Here is a 12,600-nt window from a genome sequence, read left to right on the forward strand (position 1 = left end):
GACAACCAGAACACAACACATGACGTTGGTTCAATATGTTCTTGGTACATAATATACTGTATGGGATGATTTCACTCGTTTTCTATCACTCTCTTCACCCTCTCTTTCTTACTTTCTTCATCCCTCTCTCCCTCTCTCCTCTCCTCCCTCCTCTCTCTCCACCTCACATCTCCTTTCCCCTCCCCTCCCTCCTCTCCTCCCTCTCCCCTCCCTCCTCTTCCCCTCTCCACCTCCCCTCCCCTCCCCTCCCTCCTCTCCTCCCACCCCCTCTCTCTCCACCTCCCCTCTCTCCTCTCTCCCCTCCCTCCTCTTCCCCTCTCCACCTCCCCTCCCATCCCTCCTCTCCTCCTCTCTCTCCACCTCCCTCCTCTCCTCCCTCTCCACCTCCCATATCCCATCCCCTCCCTCCTCTCTCCCCTCCCTCCCCTCTCTCCCCTCCTCCCTCTCCCCTCTCCCTCTCTCTCCACCTCCCCTCCCTTCCCCCCTCTCCTCCCTCTCCACCTCTCCTCCCTCTCCACCTCCCCTCCCTCCTCTCCTCCCTCCTCTCTCTCCACCTCACCTCTCCCCTCCCCTATCTCTCCACCTCCCCTCCCTCCTCTCTCTCCCCCTCTCCACTTACGACAGAATGTGTTGTTCCTCCAGCTGATGGTGACCCCGGCTGACTGACAGGCTTGGGCGTATGCTTCCACGTTATCACACAGTGTGGCCTGCATGCCGTCGTATTCACACATGTCATACACGCAGTTCCCCAGGAAAGCCTCTGGGGACAGTAAAGAGTGGCAGGGCTTGAACTTGTCTCCGAGGACAACAGAAGAACACAGGGTCTCGTACTGGTTCTCTTCTTCTGTCGTGCAGTTGGGGTGGATGCTGGGACGCTCATCTGGCGAGCATCTGGAGGGATGAAGAGAGAGAGAGACAAATGGGTTAGATAGATGAAAGGAGAGAGGTATGTATTTAAGCAATAAGGCACAAGGGGGTATGGTATATGGCCAATATACCACGGCTAAGGGCTGTTCTTAGGGACAACGCTGTCAGCCAATCAGCATTGGCTGACAGCCGTGGTATATCAGACCGTATACCACGGGTATGACAAAACATTTATTTTTACTGCTCTAATTACGTTGGTAACCAGTTTATAGCAGCAATAAGGCACCACGGAGGTTTGTGGTACACGGCCAATATATCACGGCTAAAGGCTGTATCCAGGGACTCCACGTTGCGTCGTGCTTAAGAACAGCCCTTAGCAGTGGTATATTGGCCAAGTAAATAAAATAAAAACATTACAACACATTAAGTGTGTGTCCTCAGGCCACTACTCCACTACCACATATCTACAATCGAAAATCCATGTGCTCATGTGTGTGTATAGTGCGTGTGTTATCGTGTGTGTGTGTCTGTGTTTAAGTTGCTTCACAGTTCCCGCTGTTCCAATAGGTGTATTTGTATCTGTTTTTTAAATGTGATTGTACTGCTTGCATCAGTTACTTGATGTGGCATAGAGTTCCATGTGGGTGATAGAGAAAGGAAGGAGAGGATATCTACAGAGATGGATATCTGCATATCAGCAATGGGACTTTGTTCTTGTATATGAATCCTTTTCCTTCAGGTGGAGCACATGAACAAGGTCAAAGGTTAAAGGTCTAAGGTAAGAGGTCCAAGGTGACTGACCCTGGGTCTGAGTCTCCCTCTGACTTCCAGCTGTTGCCCAGTTCTATCACGTCCTTGGCCGGCTTTCCATCTGGTTTCAGGTTGTCATCAGACGTGTTCATGTTGAAGTTACCACACATACCACACACCTGGCGAGATGTAGAGAGAGAGAGAGTGTGAGAGAGAGAGATAATGTAGAAGATTACCAGACAGATTACCAGACAGATTACCAGACAGATGACCAGACAGATTACCAGAACAGATTACTAGGACAGATTACCAGCCAGATTACCAGGACAGATTACCAGCCAGATTACCAGGACAGATTACCAGGACAAATTACCAGACAGATTACCAGGACAGATTACCAGACAGATTACCAGACAGATTACCAGACAGATTACCAGACAGATTACCAGACAGATTACCAGACAGATTACCAGGACAGATTACCAGACAGATTACCGGGACAGATTACCAGACAGATTACCAGGACAGATTACCAGGACAGATTACCAGGACAGATTACCAGACAGATTACCGGGACAGATTACCAGGACAGATTACCAGGACAGATTACCAGACAGATTACCGGGACAGATTACCAGGACAGATTACCAGGACAGATTACCAGACAGATTACCAGACATATTACCAGGACAGATTACCAGACAGATTACCAGGACAGATTACCAGACAGATTACCGGGACAGATTACAGGACAGATTACCAGGACAGATTACCAGGACAGATTACCAGGACAGATTACCAGACAGATTAGCAGGACACGTACTCAGAGCATGCGCTGACCAGCTGGCAAGTGTTTTCACCTACATTTTCAACCTCTCCCTGACCTAGACTGTAATACCTACATGTTTCAAACAGACCACCATAGTCCCTGTGCCCAACAACACCAAGGTAACCTGTCTAAATGACTATCCCTCATATCCCTGGTGTCCATGTCACTCCAGCTTCTACCCCCAAGCCATATGACTGCTGAACAGTTAATCACATGGCTGCCCGGACTATTAGCATTGACCCCCTTATTTATTATTATTGTTTTATTATTTTATCTTGCTCAGGCTCCATGTACACTCATTGGACCACACACACACATATACTACACTGACACTACAACACACATACACACACACACACACACACACACACACACACACACACACACACACACACACACACACACACACACACACACACACACACACACACACACACACACACACACACACACACACACACACACACACACACACACACACACACACACACACACACACTCACGCATACTACACTGACACTCCAACACACACACAAACGCACACACGCACGCACACGCACACGCACACGCACACGCACACGCACGCAAACACACACACACACACACACACACACACACACACACACACACACACACACACACACACACACACACACACACACACACACACACACACACACACACACACTACTTCCGGCGCCGAAAAGAGATGGCCGCCTCGCTTCGCGTTCCTTGGAAAATATGCAGTATTTTGTTTTTTTATGTGTTATTTCTTACATCGGTACCCCAGGTAATCTTAGGTTTCATTACATACAGTCGGGAGGAACTACTGAATATACGATTAACGTCAACTCATCATCGTTCCTACCAGGAATATGACTTTCCCGAAACGGATCCAGTGTTTTGCCTTCCACCCAATACAATGGATCTGATCCCAGCCGGCGACCCTGTGCGACGCCGTAAAAGGGGCAAACGAGGCGGTCTCGTGGTCAGGCTTCGGAGACGGGCACATTGCGCTCCACTCCCTAGCATACTACTCGCCAATGTCCAGTCTCTTGACAATAAGGTTGATGAAATCCGAGCACGGGTAGCATTCCAGAGAGACATCAGGGATTGCAACGTGCTCTGCTTCACGGAAACATGGCTAACTCAAGAGACGCTAACGGAGTCGGTGCAGCCAGCTGGTTTCTTCATGCATCGCGCCGACAGAAACAAACATCTTTCTGGTAAGAAGAGGGGCGGGGGGGTATGCCTTATGATTAACGAGACGTGGTGTGATCATCATAACAACACACAGGAACTCAAGTCATTCTGTTCACCTGATCTAGAACTCCTCACAATCAAATGTCGACCGCATTATCTACCACGGGAATTCTCTTCAATCATAATCACAGCCGTATATATTCCCCCCCAAGCAGACACATCGATGGCCCTGAACGAACTTTATCTGACTCTTTGTAAACTGGAAACCACACACCCTGAGGCTGCATTCATTGTAGCTGGGGATTTTAACAAGGCTAATCTAAAAACAAAACTCCCTAAATTCTATCAGCATATCGATTGTGCTACCAGGGCTGGAAAAACCCTAGATCATTGTTATACTAATTTCCGCGACGCATATAAGGCCCTCCCCCGCCCCCCTTTCGGAAAAGCTGACCACGACTCCATTTTGTTGATTCCAGCCTACAAACAGAAACTAAAACAACAAGCTCCCGCGCTCAGGTCTGTTCAACGCTGGTCCGACCAATCTGAATCCACGCTTCAAGACTGCTTCGATCACGCGGATTGGAATATGTTCCGCATTGCGTCCAACAACAATATTGACGAATATGCTGATTCGGTGAGCGAGTTCATTAGGAAGTGCATTGACGATGTCGTACCCACAGCAACGATTAAAACATTCCCAAACCAGAAACCGTGGATTGACGGCAGCATTCGCGTGAAACTGAAAGCGCGAACCACTGCTTTTAACCAGGGCAAGGTGACCGGAAGCATGACCGAATACAAACAGTGTAGCTATTCTCTCCGCAAGGCAATCAAACAGGCTAAGTCCCAGTACAGAGACAAAATCGAGTCGCAATTCAACAGCTCAGACACAAGAGGTATGTGGCAGGGTCTACAGTCAATCACGGATTACAAAAAGAAAACCAGCCCCGTCGCGGACCAGGATGTCTTGCTCCCAGACAGGCTAAACAACTTTTTTGCCCGCTTTGAGGACAATACAGTGCCACTGACACGGCCCCCTACCAAAACCTGCGGGCTCTCCTTCACTGCAGCCGAGGTGAGTAAAACATTTAAACGTGTTAACCCTCGCAAGGCTGCAGGCCCAGACGGCATTCCCAGCCGCGTCCTCAGAGCATGCGCAGACCAGCTGGCTGGTGTGTTTACGGACATATTCAATCAATCCTTATCCCAGTCTGCTGTTCCCACATGCTTCAAGAGGGCCACCATTGTTCCTGTTCCCAAGAAAGCTAAGGTAACTGAGCTAAACGACTACCGCCCCGTAGCACTCACTTCCGTCATCATGAAGTGCTTTGAGAGACTAGTCAAGGACCATATCACCTCCACCCTACCGGACACCCTAGACCCACTCCAATTTGCTTACCGACCCAATAGGTCCACAGACGACGCAATCGCAACCACACTGCACACTGCCCTAACCCATCTGGACAAGAGGAATACCCATGTGAGAATGCTGTTCATCGATTACAGCTCAGCATTTAACACCATAGTACCCTCCAAACTCGTCATCAAGCTCGAGACCCTGGGTCTCGACCCCGCCCTGTGCAACTGGGTCCTGGACTTCCTGACGGGCCGCCCCCAGGTGGTGAGGGTAGGTAACAACAAGGGTGCGTTCTGAGCCCTCTCCTGTACTCCCTGTTCACCCACGACTGCGTGGCCATGCACGCCTCCAACTCAATCATCAAGTTTGCGGATGACACTACAGTGGTAGGCTTGATTATCAACAACGACGAGACGGCCTACAGGGAGGAGGTGAGGGCCCTCGGAGTGTGGTGTCAGGAAAATAACCTCACACTCAACGTCAACAAAACAAAGGAGATGATTGTGGACTTCAGGAAACAGCAGAGGGAGCACCCCCCTATCCACATCGACGGGTCAGTAGTGGAGAAGGTGGAAAGTTTTAAGTTCCTCGGTGTACACATCACGGACAAACTGAATTGGTCCACCCACACAGACAGCGTTGTGAAGAAGGCGCAGCAGCGCCTCTTCAACCTCAGGAGGCTGAAGAAATTCGGCTTGTCACCAAAAGCACTCACAAACTTCTACAGATGCACAATCGAGAGCATCCTGTCGGGCTGTATCACCGCCTGGTACGGCAACTGCTCCGCCCACAACCGTAAGGCTCTCCAGAGGGTAGTGAGGTCTGCAGAACGCACCACCGGGGGCAAACTACCTGCCCTCCAGGACACCTACACCACCCGATGTCACAGGAAGGCCATAAAGATCATCAAGGACAACAACCACCCAAGCCACTGCCTGTTCACCCCGCTATCATCCAGAAGGCGAGGTCAGTACAGGTGCATCAAAGCAGGGACCGAGAGACTGAAAAACAGCTTCTATCTCAAGGCCATCAGACTGTTAAACAGCCACCACTAACATTTAGCGGCCGCTGCCAACATACTGACTCAACTCCAGCCACTTTAAAAATGGGAATTGATGGAAATTATGTAAAAATGTACCACTAGCCACTTTAAACTATGCCACTTTATGTTTACATACCCTACAGTACTCATCTCATATGTATATACCGTACTCTATACCATCTACTGCATCTTGCCATGCCGTTCTGTACCACCACTCATTCATATATCTTTATGTACATATTCTTTATCCCTTTACACTTGTGTGTGTATAAGGTAGTAGTTGTGGAATTGTTAGGTTAGATTACTTGTTGGTTATTACTGCATTGTCGGAACTAGAAGCACAAGCATTTCGCTACACTCGCATTAACATCTGCTAACCATGTGTATGTGACTAATAAAATTTGATTTGATTTGATTTGATTTGACACACACACACACACACACACACACACACACACACACACACACACACACACACACACACACACACACACACACACACACACACACACACACACACACACACACACACACACATTCCTTCACACTCTTCACATATGCTGCTGCTACTCTCTGTTTATTATCTATACATAGTCACTTCACCCCTATCTACATGTACATATTACCTCAGTTACCTTGACTGAAACGTACCCCTGCACATTGACTCTGTACCGCTACCCATAGTCTCGTTATTGTTATTTTATTGTGTTACTATTTTACTTTGTTTATTTAGCACATTACTTACTCTGCATTGTTGGTGCAGCTCGTAATAAGCATTTCACTGTGTCATTTTGATCTGAAGATGTGCATATTTTGTGATGTTCATATTTTGAGACCGCAAAATACGTTTGTGTGAAAGAAGCTTTATTTGACCATCATTATTAGTTATATTATGTGTACCATCATCATACAGTAACATTCTAATAGTTGGGTCCAGTTGGATGTACCTTGTTGAAGTATTCTCCAGGGACGGTGATCTCCAGGTGATGGACTCCATCAAACTTCACCTTCAGTCCAAAGTTAGTGTCCAGTAGAATGTAGACACCACTACTCAAGACCCTGGCCCCGGCCACATCGATGGACAGAGGAGTGCGCACCCTGTGCCCGTTCAACTGGAGAGGAGAGAGGGGGAGGGAGAAAGGTAGAGGGGGGACGGAGACATAGAGGGGTGGGGGAGTGAAGGGAGAAAGAGGTTATTAGTGGTGATCAATAATACATTATAAGGCTTCTGGGTTATTGTTTATCAAACTAGGCCATCACAGCTTCCATGGACGGTTCAAGGGAGGGGCTTGCCGGTGCTGAAGTCCTCACTAGAATAGGCAACCTCCATTAGCACCCCCTAGAAACAATATTTTAGTATAGGCAAACCCCCTTGCCTCCCCTTTCTCCCCTGTCTCCCTTGTCTCCTGTCTACACCATCTCCTGTCTCCCTCGTCTCCCCCGTCTCCCCTGCCTCCCCTGTCTCCCCCGTCTCCCCTGCCTCCACTGCCTCCTCCGTCTCCCCCGTCTCCACTGTCTCCCCTGTCTCCACTGTCACCCCTGTCTCCCCTGTCTTCCCTGTCACCCCTGTCACCCCTGTCTCCCCTGCCTCCCCTGTCTCCCCCGTCTCCCCTGCCTCCACTGCCTCCTCCGTCTCCCCCGTCTCCACTGTCTCCCCCGTCTCCACTGTCTTCCCTGTCACCCCTGTCTCCCCTGTCACCCCTGTCTCCTCTGCCTCCCCCGTCTCCACTGTCTCCCCTGTCTCCCCTGTCTCCCGTGTCTTCCCCGTCTCCTCTGCCTCCCCTGTCACCCCTGTCTCCTCTGCCTCCCCTGTCTTCCCTGTCTCCCCTGTCTCCTCTGCCTCCCCTGTCTCCTCTGCCTCCCCTGTCTTCCCTGTCTCCTCTGCCTCCCCTGTCTTCCCTGTCTCCTCTGCCTCCCCTGTCTTCCCTGTCTCCCCTGTCTTCCCTGTCACCTCTGTCTCCCGTGTCTCCCTTGTCTCCTCTGCCTCCCCTGTCTCCCCTGTCACCCCTGTCTCCCCTGTCTTCCCTGTCTCCCCTGTCTCCTCTGTCTCCCCTGTCTCCTCTGCCTCCCCTGTCTTCCCTGTCTCCCCTGTCTTCCCTGTCACCTCTGTCTCCTCTGCCTCCCCTGTCTTCCCTGTCTTCCCTGTCTCCCCTGTCTTCCCTGTCACCTCTGTCTCCCGTGTCTCCCGTGTCTCCTCTGCCTCCCCTGTCTCCTCTGCCTCCCCTGTCTTCCCTGTCACCCCTGTCACCCCTGTCTCCTCTGTCTCCCCTGTCTTCCCTGTCTTCCCTGTCTCCCCTGTCTTCCCTGTCTCCTCTGCCTCCCCTGTCTCCTCTGCCTCCCCTGCCTCCCCTGTCTCCCCTGTCTTCCCTGTCTCCACTGTCACCCCTGTCTCCCCTGTTTCCCTGTCTCCCCTGTCTTCCCTGTCTCCTCTGTCTTCCCTGTCTCCCCTGTCTTCCCTGTCACCCCTGTCACCCCTGTCTCCCCTGTCTTCCCTGTCTCCTCTGTCTCCCGTGTCTCCTCTGCCTCCCCTGTCACCCCTGTCACCCCTGTCTCCCCTGTCTTCCCTGTCTTCCCTGTCTCCCCTGTCTTCCCTGTCACCTCTGTCTCCCGTGTCTCCTCTGCCTCCCCTGTCACCCCTGTCACCCCTGTCACCCCTGTCTCCTCTGCCTCCCCTGTCTTCCCTGTCACCCCTGTCTCCTCTGTCTCCCCTGTCTTCCCTGTCTTCCCTGTCTCCCCTGTCTTCCCTGTCTACTCTGCCTCCCCTGTCTCCTCTGCCTCCCCTGTCTCCTCTGCCTTCCCTGTCTCCCCTGTCTTCCCTGTCACCCCTGTCACCCCTGTCTCCCCTGTTTCCCTGTCTTCCCTGTCTCCCCTGTCTTCCCTGTCTCCTCTGCCTCCCCTGTCTCCTCTGCCTCCCCTGTCTCCTCTGCCTTCCCTGTCTCCCCTGTCTTCCCTGTTTCCCTGTCTCCCCTGTCTCCCGTGTCTTCTTTGTCTCCCGTGTCTCCTATGCCTCCCCTGTCTTCCCTGTCACCCCTGTCTCCCCTGTCTTCCCTGTCTCCCCTGTCTTCCCTGTCTCTGTGTCTCCCATGTCTTCCCTGTCACCTCTGTCTCCCCTGTCTCCACTGTCACCCCTGTCTCCCCTGTCTTCCCTGTCTCCTATGCCTCCCCTGTCTTCCCTGTCACCCCTGTCTCCCCTGTCTTCCCTGTCTCCCCTGTCTTCCCTGTCTCTGTGTCTCCCATGTCTTCCCTGTCACCTCTGTCTCCCCTGTCTCCACTGTCACCCCTGTCTCCCCTGTCTTCCCTGTCTCCCGTGTCTCCCCTGTATTCCCTGTCACCCCTGTCTCCCCTGTCTTCCCTGTCTCCCCTGTATTCCCTGTCACCCCCGTCTCCACTGTCTCCCCTGTCTCCCATGTCTTCCCTGTCACCTCTGCCTCCCCTGTCTCCTCTGCCTCCCCTGTCACCCCTGTCTCCTCTGCCTCCCCTGTCTCCTCTGCCTCCCCTGTCTTCCCTGTCTTCCCTGTCTCCCCTGTCTTCCCTGTCACCTCTGTCTCCCGTGTCTCCTCTGCCTCCCCTGTCTCCCCTGTCTTCCCTGTCTCCTCTGCCTCCCCTGTCTCCTCTGCCTCCCCTGTCTCCTCTGTCTTCCCTGTCTCCCCTGTCTTCCCTGTCACCCCTGTCACCCCTGTCTCCCCTGTTTCCCTGTCTTCCCTGTCTCCCCTGTCTTCCCTGTCTCCTCTGCCTCCCCTGTCTCCTCTGCCTCCCCTGTCTCCTCTGCCTTCCCTGTCTCCCCTGTCTTCCCTGTTTCCCTGTCTCCCCTGTCTCCCGTGTCTTCTTTGTCTCCCGTGTCTCCTATGCCTCCCCTGTCTTCCCTGTCACCCCTGTCTCCCCTGTCTTCCCTGTCTCCCCTGTCTTCCCTGTCTCTGTGTCTCCCATGTCTTCCCTGTCACCTCTGCCTCCCCTGTCTCCTCTGCCTCCCCTGTCTTCCCTGTCTTCCCTGTCTCCCCTGTCTCCCCTGTCTCCACTGTCTCCCCTGTCTCCACTGTCTCCACTGTCTCCCCTGCCAGCTTCATAGAGAGGATAGTGATTGTTGACGATGAATAATGACCAATAATTACCATAACGGTGACTCTACTATCTGACTGAAACAATTTGACAAAGCAGAGAACTGCTGTACTTTTTGGGGAAATCTGATTCACAGTTAACAGTAATATATACTCCCCAAGGACTCCCTCCCTCCTTCAATCGCTCCATCTCACCAGAACTCTGCGGCTCTTCTGTAGCGTGACGTTGGCGTTGGGAAGGTAGACTGTAACAGAGTGCACGTAAGACGCCTCTGGTTGGCCGCGCTCCTCATTCTTCGCCACGATGGTGAACGGAGTTACCTTGGTGGAGTTACACACCTGACAGAGAGAGAGAGAGGGAGGGAGGGAAAGAGAGCGATGGGGGGATGGAGGGAGAGATCGATTACACAGAGGGAGTGTGGGAGAGAGATGGGGAGGGAGGGATGGATGGTGGGAGAGACAGAGAGATGGGGATGGAGGGAGATGTTAAAGGGAGGGAGGAGAGGATGACATTACTCACCTCTACCAGGGTGTAGGTACAGGTACCCATAAAGGTGTGCATGACAGCGTCGAAGGTGTAGTAGTGAGGATCTCCAGACACATGACACACACCCAAACCTATAGAAAGGACAAAGATAGTGAAGTCACAGTGTTGCTGCATTTGATGGGCTAAAAACTATCAATGATATTTTTGTTGTCCCTGTAACAGTTGTGAAATATAGAACAAAGACAACTGAGCCTGATAATGAAATTGTGACATGATATTTGAAGGATGTTAAATGTCTACAGTGGGTGTGGTATTTACCTGTTGAGACACATCCCAGCTCTCCCTCCAACACCTTACATTCCTGGGCGGGGCTACACTGCCACGGCTCACAGGTCATGTTGTTGCCAGGGTTACACCTACAACGCTCCGAACAGTCCAGCTCAGTGAACCAACTGTCTCCCACCTAGGACACGCACAGACATACACATCTGCCACAGCAATACGAGCTAGCCTTCAACATAGTCTACCAAATGTAGAGTGCTAAAAGCTAAGCTGTGCTTTTGCAAACAGAGACTCAAACTAAAACTCTTTCAAACGGTTTATGAGATGACTTGAACTCTAGCTAATGTTATTCCCACGAGTTCCAGGCATCGTATTGACTTCTGTGAAAGCAACGATAAAACGGTGACTCTCTTGCTTACCGGTCTATAGTTGTTATCCTCGTCGGTGCAGCCACACTGGCTGGGTGGGACACACTTGTCTCCGCTGAGGAGCAGTCCGAGGTCACACACACACCCCTCTACACAGGGCTGGTTACAGGTGGAGTTGAAAGTAGGGTTCTGACAGCTGGAGGGACAGGCGCTACCACAGGGCTCGTAGTGGCTACCTGGGAGACACTTCAGAGCTGGGGGAGAGATGGGGGACATGTTGGTTCATCTCAATAAAGGGGGGGGGGGGGGGGGTACGGTAACATACAGATACAGTAACATACAGATACAGTAATATAGAATTACAGTAACATACAGATACAGTAACATAGAGTTACAGTAATATATAATTACAGTACCATACAGATACAGTAACATACAGATACAGTAACATAGAGTTACAGTAACATACAGATACAGTAACATACAGATACAGTAACATAGAGTTACAGTAACATACAGATACAGTAACATACAGATACAGTAATATAGAATTACAGTAACATACAGATACAGTAACATACAGATACAGTAATATAGAATTACAGTAATATACAGATACAGTAACATACAGATACAGTATGTTACAGTATATTGACAGGTTTCTTAGTAGATGCACAGCCTACTGTTTTACATAGAGAAGACACAGGTGTGTTACAACAGAAGGTAAAGTTGTAAAGATTGTTTATTGGTGTGACTTACGGCAGGTGTGTGTGTGTGTGTGTGTGTGTGTGTGTGTGTGTGTGTGTGTGTGTGTGTGTGTGTGTGTGTGTGTGTGTGTGTGTGTGTGTGTGTGTGTGTGTGTGTGTGTGTGTGTGTGTGTGACTTACGACAGGTGTGTGTGTGTGTGACGTACGACAGGTGTGTGTGTGACTTACGACAGGTGTGTGTGTGTGTGTGACGTACGACAGGTGTGTGTGTGTGACTTACGACAGGTGTGTGTGTGTGTGTGTGTGTGTGTGTGTGTGTGTGAGACTTACGACAGAAGGTGTTGTTCCTCCATGCGATGGGTACTCCAGCCAAGGCACACAGGTCAGCGTAGCTCTCTATAGCCTGGCACAGAGCCACCGTCTCCCCTCCTGTAGCACACTGGTCATACACACAGTTCTCCTGGTAGATGTTGGGGGGAACCACCGCGTGGCACGGCTTGAAGATACCTGGGACAACCACGGAGAATGATTGGTAAAAAATGGTTTTAGTGAAGGGGGAGACTGAAATATACATTACAAGTTGTGTGTAGTATATTTTATGTAACCGTTTTGGTTAAAGAAAATATGTTTGTCCATAGGATTTTCTTTCA

At 50.9% G+C, this 12,600-nt stretch overlaps 1 protein-coding gene across 1 annotated transcript in view; it reads right to left on the reverse strand.

Annotated features, from left to right (window-relative positions):
- The window catches only part of LOC139561595 (IgGFc-binding protein-like), a 104,744-nt gene that overhangs the window by 12,609 nt on the left and 79,535 nt on the right, over positions 1-12,600 (reverse strand). The window contains exons 113-120 of the mRNA XM_071378816.1: positions 12,281-12,457; positions 11,295-11,497; positions 10,912-11,056; positions 10,627-10,724; positions 10,302-10,445; positions 6,999-7,163; positions 1,669-1,796; positions 620-891 (exon numbers count right to left, since the gene is read on the reverse strand). Coding sequence (XP_071234917.1) covers positions 620-891; positions 1,669-1,796; positions 6,999-7,163; positions 10,302-10,445; positions 10,627-10,724; positions 10,912-11,056; positions 11,295-11,497; positions 12,281-12,457 — 1,332 coding nt within the window. The remainder of the gene's footprint in view (positions 1-619; positions 892-1,668; positions 1,797-6,998; positions 7,164-10,301; positions 10,446-10,626; positions 10,725-10,911; positions 11,057-11,294; positions 11,498-12,280; positions 12,458-12,600) is intronic.

This window comes from Salvelinus alpinus, chromosome 31 (assembly GCF_045679555.1).
Source record: "Salvelinus alpinus chromosome 31, SLU_Salpinus.1, whole genome shotgun sequence".
NCBI lineage: Eukaryota > Metazoa > Chordata > Actinopteri > Salmoniformes > Salmonidae > Salvelinus > Salvelinus alpinus.